Source organism: Manduca sexta, chromosome 20, assembly GCF_014839805.1.
Source record: "Manduca sexta isolate Smith_Timp_Sample1 chromosome 20, JHU_Msex_v1.0, whole genome shotgun sequence".
Classification (NCBI taxonomy): domain Eukaryota; kingdom Metazoa; phylum Arthropoda; class Insecta; order Lepidoptera; family Sphingidae; genus Manduca; species Manduca sexta.
The window spans coordinates 1-21,500 of NC_051134.1; the positions used below are offsets into that span (position 1 = coordinate 1).

Sequence of the window (21,500 nt, forward strand, 5' to 3'; positions counted from 1 at the left end):
TTACAATCATGAATGCATCATATTATTACATGAAAAATAATTCCTGGACTATAATTATAGCCCAAAACATGTGTTCTAGAAAGTAAAAGTTACATATAGCAAGTATATATAAAACCACAGTTTGAACACTCTTAGGTGAATGGAATTACAAGATTGGTACAAGTGAACAATTTGCGAGGTTAAGAGTTATGAATCTTTGAGGATATAGTGGATGTGTCATTTTCCCATGTTATTTCGAGAATTAAGCAACACAAGACATTGCAATGCGACATTAATGTAGTGTTGAATGTAAGGTTAGGCCCTTGATAGCCACAGATATCTAGAACCAATTACATGATTTTTTTTGTCAATTATAAAACTTATTGAAAAGCAACTATACGTTAAAAATAATATTTCTCTGTTTTTCTTAAAATAAACAATGTTATCTAAACCGTTCGCGCGTGGACTGATTTTAATTTTAAATAAATTCAGTTTATGTTCTACATTTCAAAACACTTCCGTAAATTCATCAAACGTGTCAACGTAGTGAAATACCTGTCGGGAATTTGGGCCCAGTCCCACGATACGGGTAAATGCTTTCATTAATTTGTTGTTTAACTTTGGGATGGAATCCACTCGTTCTGCCAAAAGGACGTAAAATGCTCTATATTTTGTTCAAGTTGGTATAAATTTTAATGGTATAGAATTGTTAGTACAATTAGATCACGTAAAGCGAGTTTTGAGGTCTATTGGAATATAATTAAGACCCTTAACATTCCTTTTGTAATATTAACTAGAATTATTTAAACTTTCAAATTAAAAACTCTCCAAATGGAATGTCGACAAATGTAATATTTTATAGTTGTGGCTTAAAATTTAAAATAAACCTCTCCTCTAAAGTTCGTACATCCGTGATACTAAGTAGCTTAAGATTCAGGGTATACCAAATTAGTGAACCCCTGTATATACTAGTATTAAGATCATATAGATTTGTTATGTTATTTTAAATACAATTAAGTTTCTCTAAGTCTATTTTTTTAAACAATTTCAATTCCGATTTCTTCACACACTAGTTGTTGAGTCGACCATGCATCAAAAGTCACCTTCAAACCACGTACTAAGATAAATTATATTTACAAGATACAAGACATTGGTTGAACCCTCTTAAATTGCATTAAATGAACACATCCGCCAAGAATAAATTTACGTGTACAAAATAAAAAAAAACAATCTACTAGCGCACAATATCGGTTCTTTCTTTTCGATATTATTGTTAGAAAAATAACACGCAATTTCTCATTGATTTTATAATGCAGCAAGCATTAGCAATGTATGCAATGCGAATTTCGCCATCTGCTGGCTATTATTACTTTAGATATAAATAGAACTTACTACTTTAGATATAATTTACACATATTTTAATCGATATTAGCAAGGCGAAATAAAATCGATATAATTATTTTGAAAAAATATATTTCTGAAAAATATATTTTATAAACATAATAACTTAATCAAAATACAAGTTAAAAAATAAAATTGAGCTGTAGCATTGATAAACCTAACTATAATACCCAGAGATACCTAGCGACAAAAATCAAACTCTATCCATCTATACAAATCCAGGCTACTCAAAATGCCAGCACAGAGCTCAATAGTCGTAGCAACGTGTTCATAAGCGTGTAAGTAAAATATATTTCGTAGCATGTGCTCATTATCGGAACTTAACAATAATTTTGACACAGATTTTGGCTGAGTTTTTAGACTCACGGGTAGTCGAAATCGACCTCATACTAAACAGAAGTAGAAGCCGTTCGTATTCCTTGTCAAAGTTATCAGCCATTTGCGCGAATAATACCTTCATCATACGATATTTCTGCATCATTACGTCTTCGCCCTCATACCAAGGCTTCAATAATTCTGCGTGGGATTTCCGTAAACTTTCGTAATATTTCATCCTTTCGTCATATTCTTTTTCCATCATCATATCTCTCCAGCTAGTTATTGACAGGTCCCATATCTCACCAGGATGCATTTCTGTATACATCGTCTTCATTTTCATTACCTCTGTTTGGTGGTAAAAGCAGACGGGATTCTTCATAACGAATATGTCTGCTTCTAAAAATTTCTTTTTGTACGGATATATTTGAGGTTCTATAGCAGTAGCTTTCGTCACCAAATCATTGAGCAAATTAGTGACTATATTAGCAACCGCTTTTCTATTTATCCTGGTTTTTAATATCTCCACTTTTCTCTTCATAGTATCGAAGTCTTCAACAGCGTCAGCGAATAAATTTATAACTAATTTGCTTGCTAGCGTGTCAAAAAAACAAATATTGCAGAGGCTTAACTCCCAAAATTCACTATAAATACCTGGCTTGTCTGATACAAACGTAAAACACATCTCCCTGCTTTGTCCAGGAGCCAGTACATCTTCATTTTTGTTGAAAAAGAATACTTGCTCATATATATCTTCAGGAATAAAGGGGATGGGTTTTTTTACCTTCTTCCAACAATATCTTAAACTAACAGTACCAAGATTCTGCAGAAAAAGTCTACACCTGCCGGGTCTCTTCATAGGTGTATTAAAATAGTAATTCCAAGCCGTACACTCCTCGTGCCAACTGGATTTTTGTATTTTCTCCAAGTGTGATACCGTTTGGCCAGGTATGTATTTGAAAATTACGGTGTTATTTATTCTGAGAGCATATACACCTGAAAGGACATCTTCCGAGGATCCACTCGCCAAGGTCTCAGAAACAGCCGGAACGGGCGGCATTTTTACTGGCGGGGTTTTAGGTCTACTACCTTTTATTATTAACTCACTAATAGCTGGCCTGAAAAAAATACAAATTATATCAATCCCATAATCTTTCATTTGATGTGGCAATCTTAACCCATACTAGTGCTTACCTAAATGGGTCGATCTTTTTAATCTTTCTTTTCAAATCTTGTTCACGTTTAGCTCTGTATTTATGATAATCGGCATCTAGTTTCTTACAATCAACCCTTTTTGGTTCTCCCATGACGCCCTTTTCTGTGACCTGAATGTAATGTGGTACTCCAATATATTCAATCACACGTGGTCGACCCATTTCAGCCGGCGTCCTACGTATTTCATATACAGGATCGCAATAACAATCTTGTCTTAATGTATGTGGCTGTTCCCATAGTCCACCTCTGATTGTTGGCTTTTTTTCAACTTGAGCCTCTTCTAACACAATTTTGCGTTCCTTATCCTCGCGCACCTTTTCTAGTAAATTCATCGTTAAGTCTGCTGGTGACCTGTTTAACTTTTGTCCGAGCTGTGTCGTCTCATCTTTTCGGATAGTTACCCATCTCTCCCAATGTTGTAATTCATTGACCGATTCTGTTTTAGGTACTTTATCTTCGGAATTTAGATCGTTCTGCATGATTCAGTTCTGTTGTTAGTAGATCTCGTTTTAGCAAGTTTTAACTATAAATAAATTTCTGAACCGTTTATTATTTTGACGGATGTCACTTCCAAAACTTCATCGCTGTTTTTTCCGTAATATTGTTTGTCATGTTTCGATAAACTAAAAAGTATTATATAAACTTCTATCTTCATAAGCTATGGAGGCTACTCTGTAAGTCTCATGTAAGTGATAAACTTGACAATTTTAATAATAAGACCAAGTAGTTTTACCGTAAAAAGGTCTTGATTTTCATTTACCTATAGATTTAAATCAATTGATATATTTTGTCACTGGAATCCTGGAAACAAAGACACACATTGACACATATTTATTCAAGATGTGAACGTAAATCTGTTTAGCTCCAAATAACTTAGAAATTCTGGACTTAAATTTCTCGTGTAATAATGCCAATTGCGCCTCCACCTAAAGGTAATTAATAGCTATTACAAATTACAATAGGTAATCATTTTAACTGTATAGCAATAAAAAAATACAGAAGTAATAACATTAAGAATTACTTAAACAATAATTGCCATACCTATCTGAGTTTTCAATAAATTAATTAAACCGTACGATGACTTTTTGTTCTTTCACTCATACAACCTTAGATCATATTTTACTTGCATACAACATAAAAGTTAATTAATTAAAACGATCAAATAACGTACTTACTGGGAAGAGGTTTCCAAATAACTAGTACTGTATTTGAAGTATTACCTATTAAACTATTTCCTAATTTACATTATGAATCGTGTCGAATAAGATCGGTATGTATAATGCTCTTCAACATAACTCTTGAGTGTTGATTTGTCTCTATCAAATGCGGTTCGACATTTTATTTCAACTGGAGTCATGTTTTATTAAATCCATCATTATTCGAGTTAAAAACTATTTCTATAGTACAATTTTTCACTTTTGCGTCGTTAATCATTGTGTTTGTGACAACATTTTGTTTTATTCCCTTTTCTCATTAAAATATATCGTCCCAAAGCTACTAATTATTCACGCTACATAAATGATTTAAAGTATGTATTTCAAATGTAAATTTGATACCATCGAAAGTTCACAACCCTTAGAAATTTAATTTATTTGTCTGGCGTCAGTTAAAGAATATGCAGTGCTAGTTAACATATTAACACCCAGATAATTTATAGAAAACAATAAACTTCAACATGCATGTCCCGGAAAATCATTGCAACCAATATCATTACTAGGATTTATTCTTATAATGCTTAACTAGTAGGAATTAATGACATCTCTCTAAAAGTAGGTATAACTAAAATACAGCGCCATGCAAAACTTTGTAATTAAAAAAAATTGAATGTTATTGGCACAATTTATGAATAGATATTTACCATCCGATAAGTTACTTGCATTAAAAATACTTTAGAGGAAGAACAGCAAGCAACAACAGAAGAAGCAAAATACGTCCCACCATTTGGAACATTAGAATGGATACAACATTGGAGTCAAGAAGAAGGCCTTCTGCCGACTCCGATCGACGTGTCCATCACTGGCTCCACAATATACTGGTGCCCTGAACTCAAGTGGTATAACTTCGACGTTTACCCGCACAAAGTTAAACTAACAAACACCGGGTACACGAGTGAGTTCTCAACAAACTTTACTTATAATTTGTAGGCAACTTGATATTGGTTAACGGGGGTGATTTTTTATTGAAGATATTGTGTTAAGTTTGCATAGCGTGTCGTTATAATATTCCTACCTATGTATTAATTGATAATAATGATTGCCAAATATATTAATCTAAATAAGACATTTCAATTATATTCGGTCATTACACACCTCTCCATGATTGTGAACTTACACTCTATTTGAATAGCTTAAGATATTTAGTCATTAATCACGCAAATTTGCTGTAATAACTTTCCCGATTTATATCATTTAAATATTTTGCTATCCAGGCGTTTGTTTATTATCTAGTTTCTTGAAAACTATAAATAATACGCGTACTAAATACCAGTTGTATTTGGCGCAAAATGGAAAACGGAACGTCCATACTTAGAAGGCGGTCCATTCGCAGAGAAGCACATACTGTCACAGATCCATTTCCACTGGGGAGCAGATATGACTGAAGGAAGCGACCATACAGTCGACAAAAGAAGATATCCCGGTGAAATGCAGGTTTGAAAAGATTTTGCTATAACTAATTCAAATTCAAAATTTTTATTCATTATATCGGGTAAATAGGTATGTACATACATTGGTTTTAAGTAATAACGATATTATTACTAAGTACTTTATTCTTCATTTTTTATAGCTGCCTGTTAGGTATTCGGAAGGATTGATGGAAAAACGTCGACCGCAAAATAAATAAATAAATAATAAATCTTTATTTGGAATAATGATGAATATAATGAATATAGATAAATAAGAGGACAATTAGCAAACTAATCGCCTAATTTTACCTTCCTACCTTACCCAATTTTAAGCAAACGTATTGATGGCACTTATCAATCGTAACAAAAAACATTGTTTTAACTATTCATTAGTACTGATGATACTAAATTTACCCTTACTCGCCTCAAAAATTACCAGTCTAGAACGATCTAAAACACTAAAAGCGAGCGTTTAGAAACTCTGAGGGCATCCCGTCAGTAATTTACATTCAAATTAGTGATGTGCACACCACCCGATCGTGACTGCACGAGGGACGCTCCTTCCATTACCGTGGTCCAGCTAGTAATTGCGGAGACCGGTCATAATTCAATTGGCGTGCATTGAATTTTGATGTTATTCCACTATCCTAGATGAATTTTGATGAACGTTGTACTTTAAAAAGTAGGTGATAATATATTCATGTATAAGTCCTTAATTTTATTGAACTTAGAAAGTTCTTAAGAATTTAGAATTTCTTATGAAAACCTTTTAATTAATTCCACTATTTACGACTCGTTCCTGGAAGATAACTTGTTAAACATTATTAACCCAATACAAAAAATAGGCTTTTGAAGTTTTGCAATGGACCTATCTTTGGATACCACTTTTAGTTAAATATGCTATATTACCAATTATACCTTTGTTAATAATGATTCCCAACATTTCATCAGGTAACCTTCTTCCGTTCTGAATACATGACCCAGCAGGAAGCCTTCCGACATCCCGACGGCGTGGTCATGGTCTGTTATATGATAAAGGTACCTATTGAACTACAGAAATGTTAAGTTTATCAATTAAACCTTACCACAGCCGACTTGCGCCGCTAACAAGTTAATGAGATGATAGACAAATTGTTCGGAAGCATTTATTCATGTATTATATACTTAACTTAGGTCAATCACATATCAATCTTAATACAAGACATCAAAAACATATGCTCTACGTTTCATCTATATGATGTAACAGGGTTTAAAGGAAAGATAAACAAAATAATCCGATTTATGATAGAGGTTTTCAACCTTTTAATAATCCAAAATTCCTACAGGATTTATTAATATCAAGGATCAATTTGTAAACAAACTATTATAGTTAATTTGAGTTTGTCCAATTAACTAACAAGTTATTTATTTTATATAAATTCGATTAGAGTTTCTGCAATTCATGACTTTGTATTGCGTAAAAGTAAAACATTAACCATTGCTTATAACATTTACTGCCTTTGTCTATTTGTCTACATACTTCTTGCTACTCATTGGTCAATTTATTTATTAGCACATCTACATTTCACAAATTAATTAGACTAATTATACCTAACACTGGGATAAATACAATACAGTAAATTAATGTACAACTATTTACTGGTGATAGGTCTCTCATATGTGAGAGTCCGCCTGGGTAGGTACCACCGTAATATCTATTTCTGCCGCCAAGCAGCAGTGTATAGTCACTGTTGTGTTCCGGTTTGAAGGACATTGTAGCTAGTGTAACTACTGGACATAATGAGACTTAACATCTCACGTCTCAGGACGGCGAGCGCAGTGGAATACCAAAAAATATTTTGTAATTCAAGGTGTTGGATGGTCTTTCTACTGTTTATGGGCGGTCGTATCGCTTACCATCAGGCGAATGGTAGACTCGTCTCGTCATTCAAAGCAACAAAAAAAAAACAAGTAGAATTATCTAAAGACAACCTTTCAAAAATGTAGTTTTCTCTCACAGTACGGCGTTAACGCAGACGATCGCTTAAGCTGGGTGATAGAAGGTTTCCAAAGAATACAAGAGGCTCAGACCAGCACACGAATCGGCCCGTATCCGATGTCTCGTCTGATGCCGATGTTTTGCGAAGACTACTTTTTGTACTGGGGTGGTTTAAAGACAGCAAAAGGTGAAACTTATGTAGTCAGGTGGTTGGTGCCAAGAGTCACGCTATTCGCTTCATTGGAGCAGGTATAGTCATAATAGATATGGAAAAGAGGGAGACAGGAGGAAGGGGGGGGGGGGTCGATCACCCGAGCGCTAGTACTTGAGAGGATGCCATGGGTCCTCGAACGAGCTTAATATCTCTTTTTTCGGCAACCTCAATACAATGGTACCATCGCAATCAATAATGCTCGTTTATGGAATGGTAGGTACACACTATAGGTTTGCTCAAGTTTATTAAAAAAATCCATGTTACAGATGAAAGAATTCCGAAAAATTTGGGATCCATGGGATGAGCCAAACCTACGGAATTTCAGACCATTACAGAATAATGAAGGCAGGCATGTCCTTTTCATCAACCCGCACTGGAATAAATATAACTCACTGCTGCCTATACCGAGGATTCCAGAACCTTCTATCTCTGTTCTGTCACCTGCGTATCAAGCAAATCCGTGGATGCTACCACCGCAAAATGCATATATGATTCCAAATGAAGATGAGCACCAGGAATAATTATATTCCTTTAATGCTGGTTGAAAAGACCTGCGATAGTGTTCAATTATTTTTGGATCAAATTCTACATGCTTATACAGTATATTATAAATCTTCTGCATAACAAAAGTTTTAATGAGAATTGATAATATTTAACAAACTTTCTAATATGGCTTTTTGTTACGCGGGTATCAACAGGGTACTATACACTTTGTTCAAAAAATCCTCCACCACACCTCACTGTGCTCAATTTATTCGACTTTGGTACTACTAGGTATTACTCGCAGCTATTTACTAAAAAAAAGCCCAATCATTTAAAAATCTACATTTTAAAAAACCTACGTGAGAAATTATTGGAATAAAATTAGCTCATACCCTAATCTAAGGTATGATCAATCACTGCGGCAAATTTTATCCAAATCCTATCAACGGTTTTGCGTTCTTCTAACGATGATTCGATACGTTTTTATACATCTTACCCCTATTGTAACATAATATTATAGTGCCGTGGAATTATAGAACTAAATGTTACTTCAAAATAAATACAATATACTATTCTGTAATAATAGGGTAGAAAATTAACGTAGGTATATTATTCATTGGTATAAGTTGGTAAATGGCCAAAAAACAAAATTCGTTCTGAAATGCAAAACGTCAACGGTCAAATGTCAAGAAATAGTCATTACTTATTTGTCAATCTGTCATAACAAAACTGCAACGTGCTTGTAGGTTATTTTGGTGTGACGAATATTTAAAATTAATATATTAATGAGATTAAGTAACAAAACATGTTGAAACCTAAAGAACTGGGAGATGAACTCCCAGGCTTCGATGCCGTAGTAGAAGATACGGAACAAAAATGATTCGCAGACCAACAAAAAGAAAAAAGAAGGGCTCGGGTGGATTTCAGTCCATGGGATTAAGTTTTCCGGTGTTAAAAGGTGTTACAAAAAGGGGTTACAAACAGCCCACTCCCATACAGCGAAAGGTAAGTTTGATAAAGACAATTTAGTATTTTTTATATTTTGATTTGATTAACAAAACTCCGTGACGTCCATGACCGAACTTACCTGACTAGTGACCAAACAATAGCTTTCACAATTTAAAACGTATACATAAAGTAACATTATAAAGTAACTTATCATTCTAATACTCTATTGTATTATTTACTTTTCTACCTAACCCTTTCTCACATCTCACAACCTGACAAGGCATCTATTTTTTTTTCAATATGTGGAACAAAAGACTTGGTTAATAATTACAATTGATAGCCTATGTAATTGCAACCATCTCTGAAGGTTCTGATGCATACTATGTTGTGTAAATTTTTTTCCAGACTATACCTTTAGCTTTGAGTGGTAAAGATGTGGTGGCTATGGCCCGCACTGGTTCTGGTAAGACGGCCTCTTTTGTTTTACCTATATTGGAAAAGCTACTGTCACCCAACAGCAAACCGCAGCCAGGGAAGAATTTAAGGGCTCTCATTCTTTCACCCACTAGGGAATTGGCTTTGCAGGTAATTCATATTCTGAAATTCAATGTTCATTAAATTTGTGTATATTACTTTTTACTAAAAGGGTGTTTATATTATTTTGAAACTCAAAATAAGTCATTTTTACTTGAATATACTTGATACCTAGCCCAATAATGTAACCTTGAAATTTAATAGCCTTTGTGATAAATTTTAAACAAGTTAACAAATTGCTGTTATTTGTAATTAGTGATAAAATATTGTAAAATTCAACAAATGTATATTTTCAGACTTTAAGATTTGTGAGAGAGTTAGGCAAGTTTACGGGCTTATCATCAGCAGCTATACTTGGTGGAGAGTCAATAGAGCAGCAGTTCAGTGTAATGTCAGGCAAGGCTCCAGATATAGTGGTCGCAACACCTGGACGTTTCTTGCACATCTGCATTGAAATGAGTTTGAAGTTGGATAACATAAGTAAGTTTTGGAGTTTATTTTAAAAAAAGTTGGATATTTCATCAGAAAAATATGTTAGCGACATAAAAAAATAGCACCAATTGAATAGTGAAATTTTCTTAAATTTGAAGCGTTAATAATACTAATGTACAACATTACACTATATACTAATTACACATTGTTTTATTACCACAGAGGTTGTAGTATTTGATGAAGCTGACCGTCTCTTTGAGCTTGGTTTTGGTGAACAACTGCAAGAAATTGTCGCTCGGTTACCATCAAGCCGTCAAACTTTGCTATTCTCAGCAACCCTACCCAAAATGTTGGTGGAGTTTGCAAGAGCTGGTCTTTCTGACCCAATGCTCATTAGGTTGGATGTTGACTGGAAACTACCTTCAACATTGTGGCTGGGATGGATATCTGTGAGAGCTGAATTGAAAACTGCTGCATTGTTGTTGTTATTGGATAAGGTTTTGACTCCAGAGACACCACAGGCAGTGGTGTTTGCAGCTACTAGACATCATGTTGAATATTTGCATTTGGTAAGTACAACCTTTATGGTGTATTTAGTTTTATTGTTAAATAATTATCTTGTAGGTGCTAAAATCTAGTACTTGAACAACCACTTTATATTCTAGCACAGCAAAATCAACATTGGATCTGATGCCAAATGGATCAATCGAGATATTATCAATTATGGAGAGAAAATATGTTGCAATGTTGTAGTACTATCTATATTAAATACTTACTAACATACTATAATCATTTATTCATTTTAGATACTCCAACAAGCCGGTATAACGTCAACATATGCGTACTCCCGGCCTCGATCCGTCTGCCCGAAAGATAGCCCTGGGCCGTTTCACCAACAAGAAGGTGTCAGTGCTGATAGTAACAGATGTGGCAGCGAGAGGTCTCGACCTGCCGGCTCTCGACACCGTCATTAACTACAACTTCCCGGCCAAACCAAAGCTCTTTGTGCATAGAGTTGGTGAGTAATTTAATTCATTTTAATAGAGATTTATTTCATTCATTGTCTTTGTGACATAGGTCTACCGCAATTTTAAATCAGTGTATTATAATTTTGCAAAATAATTGTTATGTATCAAACATTGTACAAGAACTATCATCAAATACTTAAATATTACTATTTAGTGAGACTATGTATAACGAAATAGTTCACACAATACAATTTTTTGTGAACTACAAAATATTATTGATACCATTAAATGTTTGTAAGACAACAGTCACCTGTAACGGACAATTCTGACTAGTACAGTAAGTAGTCATAAACAGTAGTGAATATTGTTTGTATGTAATCCCCAGGTCGTAGTGCCCGCGCGGGTAGGGCCGGACGCGCCTTCTCTCTCATAGCGGCGGAGGATATCGCTCACTTGCTCGACCTGCAATTGTTCCTCGGAGCAGAGCTGCTGACCCCCGCCAGTGTCGAGACCAACGGACCCACGTGTCCCAGTGGCGTGTGGGGAGCCATGCCCACGGTACAGTTGGAATTACGGCACCAAGACGTTGTCACTTGGGAGAAGAATTATTCCGAAATTGTGAGTAGATTTTGCAATGTATGATGTTTACCTGTGATTCTATGGTTAAATATAAAACTATTGTATTGGTTTGATGTTATTTATGTAAAACATACTTTTTACTTTGGTTAAGACTTAATGAGAAGTTATTATAAATAATAATGTATTTCCAGTTTGAATATTTCGGAGTATTAGTCCAACAGCGAATATATTTTTTCAATAAACTCCCAATTTCGACTTCTTCGTAACTCTAATAACCATACAATATAATATGCAATTTGTGTAATGAATCAATCAGGAAGAGGCAGTTCGCACATGTTCACGTGGGTGGCAGCAATACGTGAAGTGGCGAGAACCAGCCTCCGCCGAGGCCAACAAGCGAGCCAAGACTACCGACGCTCCAACTATGACGCACCCATTCCTAGTCGACGACAACATGGATAAGGCAGTGGATATGGTGCAGCAGATTAAGAATTATACGCCTAAGGGGGTAAGTGTTGTTTTTAAATGACACATATACCTACCATATTCTCGAACGTTAATTTATTATAATTAATTACTAAAATATAAGACCCACTTTGTGTCATAAAATCTACTTACAGTAATTAAATAAATGTCCTTTTTTAAAAAAAATTGTACCTGTACTTGTAATATAGGTTAAATAATATTATGTATCTCAAAAAATATATGAAAGTACTCTATTCTTTAAAATTTCAGACAATTTTGGAACTCTCGGCGAAGAACGATTCTCCGTCGTATTTAGCTATGAAAGCTAAAAAGCAAGCTCACGGCAAAACGGTCGCGAAAATCAGAGACAACAAAAAACTAAAGGTAATTTTAATAGTACATGTTTTATTTACTAACATATATTAGAATATTTTTCAAATTAAATGTACGTAACGAAATAGTTTTTAAGAAACGAAAGCGTTTAGTCTCATTTGCTTTTGTGTTTGTCTAATTACATTCATTCTATATATTATTTACAAATGTAATTAAAGAAACAAAAAAATCACAGGTGAGACAAAATTTCATAACAATATTTCATAAAACTATTTCATTGCATTTATTTATTTTAAGACATACTCATTAATGCGATTTATATATGCAGGCTGCAGGTATTTTGGTAGAAGATATGGGACAAAAGTCGAACAAAAACGCTGGTAAGAAGAAGAAAGAAGTTGTACGCGATGAAAATTATATTCCACATCAAGCGAGTGATCAACATACTGAAATGGGGTGAGTGGTGGTATTTATGGTAAATTGTTTAAAATATTGGTTTTCAGTGAGGTTGTACAAGAATTAGCACAATATTGGTTCTTAAGCTGGCCACCCCTATGACTACGAAGTGATAAAATCTGTAAAACTAGTTTAATTTCAATGTCTGATAATCGAGTAAAAAACAATATAAAATGCTTCATATTTTTTCCATATCATGATAAGCACGGTTTTACTACGCACATTAGCGACTTATTACCAATTGGTAATAAAATTTGGAGCAAGAATTTGGCCCTAATGTACGGTCTATAAGTGACTATACAGTTTAATGTCTTGGTAATAACTACAAGTACAATAAAGCGTAGGCATACGAAATTCATGGGGGTAGGAGAATCAAGAGTTGTGACAGATGACAGACAAGCCAGGTTACAGTGCATCTACCGTAATTACTGTGTACGCGAAGACTGCCCGCCATATTGAATATTAATGCGTCATTCGTCCCCAGCATGGCGGTGAACTTCAACGCGGGCGCGGAGAGCGCGGCGTTGAGCTTCGGCGCCGACTCGGCCGCGGCGGCGCGCAGCCGGCCGCCACGTTGCGTTGGGGACCGCAAGCGGAAGAAGATGGTGCACGTCGACCCCGTGAGTAAAAAAAATCGAATATATTTTTGTTAGGTGATAGAAATGATAGTATTGTTATCATGGTTTGATAATTTTAGGTTGTGAGTGGTAAGTCCTAGATTCAATGACTGGGAGAAAATTAAAATATTTTGTATGGATTTAGAAAATATGTGAAACACTTTCTTCAACATGCGCCTAAAAAATCTTACGTAAATAGAATTGACTTGAGAATGGTGATCACTATCCATTATAACAAGCAATAATTCGTATTAAAACCCTGAGAAATATTTCACTATACTGTTGTTTTGTTCCAATGAACAATTCATAACTCTACTAACACAAGGAATCACGTTCCAGGATGGCGGTCGCAAGATGATTCGCACGGAGAGCGGCGGCCGCGTGCCCGCCACCTACCGCAGTGGGCGCTACAACGAGTGGAAGAAACGGAACGCCGCCGTTGATGACGACGATGATGATGATCAGGCTAGAGATGTGAACAGGAAGAAACCTGGTGAGTGTCGTTCATTGTTGGATACATTTATAGTATTACTAGCTTTTGCCTATGGCGTCACATGAGGGTAATTCACTTTGTAACGAATATATGTATAAAAATAAAAGTAGTCTATGACCTTACTGCCTATTCAGGCGTCAATACCTCATTAATTATCTATCTAAATCGATTTAGTGAGTAAAATCTCGTATGGACATGGCTCATTAGACTGTCTTTGTATAGTGAATTTGACATTAAATACGTCTATACTTTAAAATTTATTTTAATGTTTTGTACAAAAAAATCTTCAATTGAATCAATTTGTCGAAATCAATGTGTTTATAGACAATTTGTGATATTATTTTTTGTCTGTTTAGTTTCCGAATTCCGTCCACACTGGGTGAAACACAACGAGAGAGTCGCAAAGAAGGCGGCCGAGGCGAAATCCAAGGAATTCAGAGACAAGCAGCAGATCGTAAAGGAGCGCCTGCGCAAGGACAAGGTCAAACAGAAACTCAAGTACAAAGTCAACAAGAAGAAGAAAAGGAAATAAACATTGAAGTGAATTTGAATTAGTAGTTTTATTTTTATATCTCATCGATCTATAAAATTTCGAAATGCTTAATAAAAGTAGAAAAGAAAACACAAACAAAAAATCATAATTATGTATATTTAAAAAATTAAGATAAACATACTTACAATTACCTGTACATGTTGATAAATAACTCGAATTAATTTTGAGGAAATTTTGGACTTTGGATGCAAAAGTAACTCTTAAAAGAATCCTCTATCATACCGCAAAGCGAAAACTTATTTACATTCATAACTATGCTCCAACGAACGAGTACTAAACACCAGTAAATATATTTAAAGGTACGTCAGATATTCATATTATACACTATCTATATACGTTTTAACTTCACAATAGCAATCACACACACAATTAAGTCCTTTTGAATTCAATTAATTTTATTTTTAAACATTATTAATTGAAATAATATTAGCATTAAAAACTCTTTAAAGTTGGAACCATTTAAATGTTTTATAAATGAATAAAAAATACTTTGTATAACGCTAATATCATTTCACAACATCCATTAACATTTTCGAATATTCAATCGCTGCATACATTTATAAATTTGCTGATTATTTTTTATCGAATATTCGATGCTAATAATTTCACAATTCGCCACAAACATCCGCAAATCAAAGCCGCCGCTAACAAAATTAAACACCATCCCGAACATTACATTCGTATTATAAAATAAAAGCATTGTTATAGATTCTTAACTTTATTTCAAACATTTCGTAACTATAATATTGAGTGAAAAAACTGTATTCTCGTGAATAGATCGAAAAATAGAAGAATCTTGTTCTGTGGAGGCAACATTGATCTCATAAAATTTGGCAACATTCGTTACAATCGCACTAACGAAATTAAATATAAACCACAACTGCACCCGAGATGTTTGTTATAACTGTCAACGCTTCATACAACTTTCATTTATTCCGTAATCAATGAAACTGACTTCTGTATCGGAAAATGTTGACCGTCCTCGCCCCCCATATACAATAACATTCATACAATGAATATATTCCATTATTATGCCAATTTAATATTTCGTCTAAATTCTGGCGTCAGATGTATCAGACGCCGTATAACAAATTTTCACTATGAATTTTTAGCACGCAAGTACTATTCCAACGCGTCATTTACATTCACACTGGAAACTGCAAACCCCATTCACGTAACATGTACACAATTAATATTTTAATATACAAGGTAAAACTTAAACTTAATCGGATAAGAAACCTAACACTAGACCACTTTTCATGCCTGAACAATCAGTCTTCTCATTGCGAAAATTATCATAATATATACTTTTTTTTTAAACTATTTACAATTTTGGAATTTCATTACGTTTATATGCGCACAGTATCTTTATACATGGAAATTGTCAACGTGTATTTCGTAAAGCACTAGTGAGTTCTACAAAGTAACTACAATGGACGGGTCAAACGTTATGAGAGGTGTGACGGTGCACTCGCTTGAGCAAAATAAACGATGAGTAAAACATACAGTTGTCAGTGGATTATGGCACTTATGTTTACAAAAAATCTACGCGAAATAAGCAATAATTTACATGCAAATTAATATAAACCGATGAAGGCGTAAACGTCACGGATAATCTATGTGTTAATTATGTAACGCGTGTCAATTTAGTAACGTTGGAAGTCTCACAAGAATCACTAGACCGTCTCTGACCTGATTGAAGTAAGAAAATAATAATTTGACTATGCATCTCTGTGAACCTATTTACATGTTACACATTTGATTTTATTAACATCGTCTACACATTGTATAGTTTGTATTACACGCAAAACAATACATTCACATAAAAATAAACATTACAAACAAATATTATTTCGACATAATGTTTACTCAAAATACTCTTTTGTTCCGTCCCGATGCCCTTTTACAACACACCATAGTATTAATAATATATTTAACACTATAATTTCAATATAGGGCAACAATAAATTCTTTCAACACACGAACAATTTACATTATTGTTCTTTACACTAAAATATTTAATATGTATCATGTCTTCAACTTCGAGTATCTCTTTTGTAAGAGCTTGTTCTTTGAGTACTTGTAAATATTGATACTTGGTTTTGTCGACGTGTATGTCACGAACCAAGTACCTCACTTGCCAAGTTTTTTTTTTTATTATATCTCTAACTTGAATATCTCACCAAACGGACTAATAAAGTTTTATCGCAATCCCTATTTAGAGCAGGTACATTAATATCCCCTAACCAAATGGTTTAACTATGCGACCATGATAAACCTTGTTCATGAATAATTTCACAGCAGTTTGGGCTACTTTTTTCATTCTATAAAATATGATTGGTATAAGCAGACCTCGCAATCTATAAAAATATATACGTATTAAAATACGTATATATTTCCCGGTAATTTTAACGATATCCAAAAATAAAACATCTCGCTAATTTCCTCTTGCTAAGTGAAGTTAGTCACAACCATTCCCGGTTGTAATCAAACTGAAGTTAGATACGAACGAGCCAACGCTCGGGCATAATTTAGGGCGTTTCTCGTCGATATTTTTGGAATACACCATAGCAATATTTATGGGTAAGAGACTCCACTGTATCAGATAATAGTAGAGTGGGATCCAGGGTCTCATTAAAGGAGTCGATCCCTCGCCAATCGCCGCAGTTTTGCCGGCCTATTCGTACACTGCTGTTTTACACCCCACCCAGGTTCATCACGACCGCATAGTGTTGTCGGGTGAGCTGGTCGTCAGTAGTTAGAGAATCCCGTTGGTGTAGTACTGGAAGTTGTCGTAGAGGCGCGTGGAGATGGAGTGCAGCGCGTCGCGCACGAGGCGGTCGACGAGCGCCTGCAGCTGCGGCTCGGTGCGGCCGAGGTGGAAGCGCGCGCGGAACGACGACACCGCGCTGCTGCTGCGGAGGCAGGCTAGCTGACCGCCTGGAATTATAAAAACGAACAATTATTTACCTGCGAATTAGTTCCATTTTGTAGGGACATAAGACTAACGTATTTTCTTTTTTTTTTATTTAGGCACAGCACAGACCCCACAGCATTCGTTCGTTTTTCAAATTAAAATGAAACTAATTATTTTCATGCCATTGCTGGTTCATTTTGTGTGCATTATGGACGATATAATAATTCTCTTGTAGAAGTGGATTAATTATATGTTTTATTCAACTGGATATCGAGACTACGAGATACACGGAACTTGTCATAGTGGCTTGCGCCAAAAAGTCGTCTTCCAGTGTTGGCTTAACTATATACCCCCAGAAAAATATATCATCATATTCAAACATGGACAGTCTACACTACTCTTTAGATCCTTTACAGTCCAGTGTAGTCTGTAGTTACTTTGCGATAAACTACTTATGAAACTAGCCTATCACGAGTCTACACTACTCTCATTTAGACTAGGTTTAGACCCTATAGGGTCCAGGGTTGTCTGTAATTAAATTGCTATAAAAACCTACTATATTAAAATGCTACTACTCGAATATAATAAACCCACCCATCCTCATGAGTTCAACGATGTGTATGATCTGGTCGCAGTGTTTCCTGGCTGCGATCAGTCCGCGCAGTATCAATATCTTGAAGTACTGGAACATGTCAGAGTTCTCGCCGTCCATCACCTCCACGAACTCGTGGGTCAACTGGAAACGAATAATGCAAATAAATACATACACAAGTACATGAATAGGTTTGAATGAATGAGATTGATGAAAGTGGAGAAAGAAGTGTGCTAGAATCGAGCGAAGTGGTTCTTGTTTCTGCCTGTACACTATGAGATAGAAATATGATGCTATGTATGTATGTATTTACGTATAAACAAGTACGAATACACACGAAAAAAAACGTACAGGCTGTTTTAAAAAAATGAAACAATATTTTAATGTCATATAATATAGAGGAATAAAAAATGTAGAAGTATGTACTCAAGATTAATTAAGATAATATATCTCCAATGCTAACCTTGAATGGCGAGCTCTCAAATCCGAGATTCTTGGGTGAAGTAGAGAATATGAAACCGAAATCAATGTGAATGATGTGGCCTGCGCTATCCAATAGAATGTTTCCATTGTGCCTGGAATAAACATAAAAATAGAATTAGTCGCGTTATCCCACACATCTATGCATCATGAGATGATATATTGTATGCAAGAAGTATCTAACGATCTACAATAGTAGATCTCAGCGAGATAAGTTGTGTTTGCTGCTTTAAAGATGCCTAATAAGGACACCTTTAAAGCAGCAAAAAAGAAGTTTAGTCATGAAAGGGATTTACGACAAATTAAGTTTGTAATTATACAATTAAGTTATTGCGATAAATAAAGAAATAATATCGAGTCAAAACACAATAGCCATAACAGATTATATAAATCGGAGACTAATTATACCCAGTAACAAAATATCGCTGATGGTAGAATATTTGTACCGCCCGGATCACAACCATGTGAAAGCCGCCATAATGGCTTAACAGAGTCGCGTTTTGGGATCATCCTGTGTATATCCAATGAACCAACAGGTACAATTGTATCGAATGGCTAGAGACAACCATACATCGTTAGTCGATACTCTATCTGGACGCTATTCCACTTATAAGTATAGCCGGCAAACAACTAAACCGCACCATTTCTTTTTTAAATTATTACTGTACGCAAGTGTAAGCTACACTAAAAAATAAAGCCTCACACGGTAGTGTTCTCAAGTCGTTCGTCGGCAATTATACGTTTGACATCAGGTGCGGTGAAGTTACCTAAGCCAATAAAAAAAATATGGTGGTTCCTCACCTATCCTTCAACTGTAGCAGATAGCTGGTGAGCGCATACGCAGCGGCGGACTCCACGAAGTTGTTCTGCGCCCTGAGGAACCCCTCGCTGTTGGGAGGCCCGTGCTCCAACTCCAACCACGCCCGGAGCGACTTGCCCGACTGCTTCTTGATCTGGTGCAACGACACCGTGTTCAGCACCTGGTGATAAGATAAGTCATATTATAATTACAACGTTGTGAACTACCATAAATGAAAAAAAAAATAGCAATGGTTGCCTACTAAGTTGTGACAACGGTGGTGATTGTTCCGCAATCAATATTATGTCTAATAATAGCTTATATTTGAGTCTAAGAAGTACACTAAAATAAACGTTTAGAAGCTAGCTCTGGATCAAACTCATTATTCTTTTAAAATTTCTATACTGTAATAAAATATCCGCGCACTATTACCAAAATCAATAATAAACACACAACATGCTTTAATCCTCAAAGGGGTAGGCAGCGGTGCAACCACCCACATTTCGCCTGAGTTCTCCGTCCCGTAATGCGATAGGGGACGAGCCTATCGCCATATCACACACAAATTTGGACTCCGGGCTGATAGTGAGCAGAAGAACTTACCACTGCCTGACTGGGAATCGAAACCAGGACCTCAGAGCAATGTCGTACTGCACACGAAATACAAATATGCCACCCAGGCAATCAATAATATACAGTCGTACAATAACAATTTACCATGATTGTACAATAATACTGTACAGACGTCGACACTACATTTAGACGAACTTTTCGTGTTCATGACGTTATTTTTTTTGCTGACATTTACCGAATGAAACAACACATAATAATAGCTGTTTCGTTAATGTATTTCTATGATGTTTTGTACATTATTTATATTACTGCTTTACATCAGAACATAAAAATATTACGACATTGATATTTTTAGATTTATCCTAATTCATTTTTAGGAACAAAATGCCAACTTAATTAACATTAAAATAATTCTAAAACCTGTTATGGTAAGGTAATTAATGGAAAAGTCGATGGTACATTGACTTTTATGATTTTATTTTATAAGTTCACCGCAATGTGACCCGACTGATGGTAAGTCGAGTGGGGCCCAATAGAATGTCGACGAGAGATGATTACACCTCGACAGTCGACAGAATTATGCCGGCCTGCTGGGACCAGATATACACAGACAGATCCCGGAATGCGACACACTTACGTGGGCCACTATGGCGGGTTTTAACACCTTGTGTACGGTGGTCGCTATCCGGGCGGATATAAAATATATCTCTCCAGCAAAAAATTATATCGCCACACATAATCGAATCTTGGCAAAGCTTACCCAACACTGGACATCGAGCAAATCCATTAAGTTTAGCAATAAAGACAACGTATTCAATTAATTATTGAACCACTTATTGTCATTGGCGGCGATAGCCTAGTTGGGTGTGGAACGGACTGCCGAGACGAATGTCTGCAGGTTAAAATCCCAAGGGCACACACCTCTGACTTTTCTAGAATCATGTGTGTATTCTTTGTGAATTTATCGTTCGCTTTAACGGTGAAGGAAAACATCGTGAGGAAACCTGCTCATCTGAGAAGTTCTCTATAGGAATTTCGAAGGTGTGTGAAGTCTACCAACCCGCACTAGGCCAGCGTGGTGGACTAAGGCCTGATCCCTCTCAGTAGTAGAGGAGGCCCGTGCCCAACAGTGGGCAAGTATACAATACAGGGCTGATATTATTATTATTGTCATTGGAACTGTTATGCTAATGGCTATTGATCCACATGTGATTACGATCTGAACGTTGCGTTTCTATGTGGGTGAACGACATCATAAATTCTGTTTCCACATACGAGTTGTGTTTTGAAACCGGTTCACAAATCGTGTGTTATACTGTGACATCATAGTACAATCGTTGATTTTTAATGAAGATGTACACAATCGAATTTATAATAATCTGAAGAAAACAAAATGTTATACATACCTACTGTTTAAGTAGGAACTTAATGGTATTCGTAAATAGTCACACAGTGGCACAATGAAAAACTAGTAATTGGAAATAGACAATTATGCTTTGATATTATTCCACAGCCTGATTTTAAAACTGTAACGTTTTTAAATTTAATTTTAA

The 21,500-nt window shown here is 35.4% G+C and overlaps 3 protein-coding genes across 5 annotated transcripts in view; 2 read left to right on the forward strand and 1 right to left on the reverse strand.

Annotated features, from left to right (window-relative positions):
* Positions 1–1,690: 1,690 nt before the first annotated feature.
* Positions 1,691–21,500, reverse strand: part of LOC119189885 (MYCBP-associated protein-like) — a 20,395-nt gene continuing 585 nt past the window's right edge. Inside the window, exons 2-3 of the mRNA XM_037440649.1 lie at positions 2,890–3,325; positions 1,691–2,813 (exon numbers count right to left, since the gene is read on the reverse strand). Coding sequence (XP_037296546.1) covers positions 1,691–2,813; positions 2,890–3,325 — 1,559 coding nt within the window. The remainder of the gene's footprint in view (positions 2,814–2,889; positions 3,326–21,500) is intronic.
* Positions 3,710–8,349, forward strand: LOC119189872 (carbonic anhydrase 1-like). 3 transcript variants are annotated; one of them, XM_037440555.1, is made up of 6 exons: positions 3,710–3,842; positions 4,804–5,019; positions 5,398–5,558; positions 6,485–6,571; positions 7,533–7,760; positions 7,992–8,349. In XM_037440555.1, exons 1-6 carry the CDS (start codon positions 3,818–3,820, stop codon positions 8,244–8,246), a joined length of 972 nt encoding a protein of 323 aa, XP_037296452.1. In that variant the 5' UTR covers positions 3,710–3,817; the 3' UTR covers positions 8,247–8,349. The 3 variants fall into 3 exon arrangements, with proteins under 3 accessions (XP_037296452.1, XP_037296453.1, XP_037296454.1); XM_037440556.1 differs by having other exon boundaries at positions 5,425–5,558; XM_037440557.1 differs by having other exon boundaries at positions 5,458–5,558.
* On the forward strand, positions 8,574–14,584 carry LOC119189871 (ATP-dependent RNA helicase DDX54-like). The gene is given in 14 exon segments (XM_037440554.1): positions 8,574–9,085; positions 9,088–9,213; positions 9,562–9,741; positions 9,987–10,170; positions 10,345–10,691; positions 10,929–10,970; positions 10,972–11,140; positions 11,476–11,708; positions 11,986–12,177; positions 12,405–12,518; positions 12,796–12,923; positions 13,408–13,543; positions 13,880–14,033; positions 14,390–14,584. Coding segments are annotated over 14 exon segments (2,253 nt in total). The 5' UTR covers positions 8,574–9,013; the 3' UTR covers positions 14,566–14,584.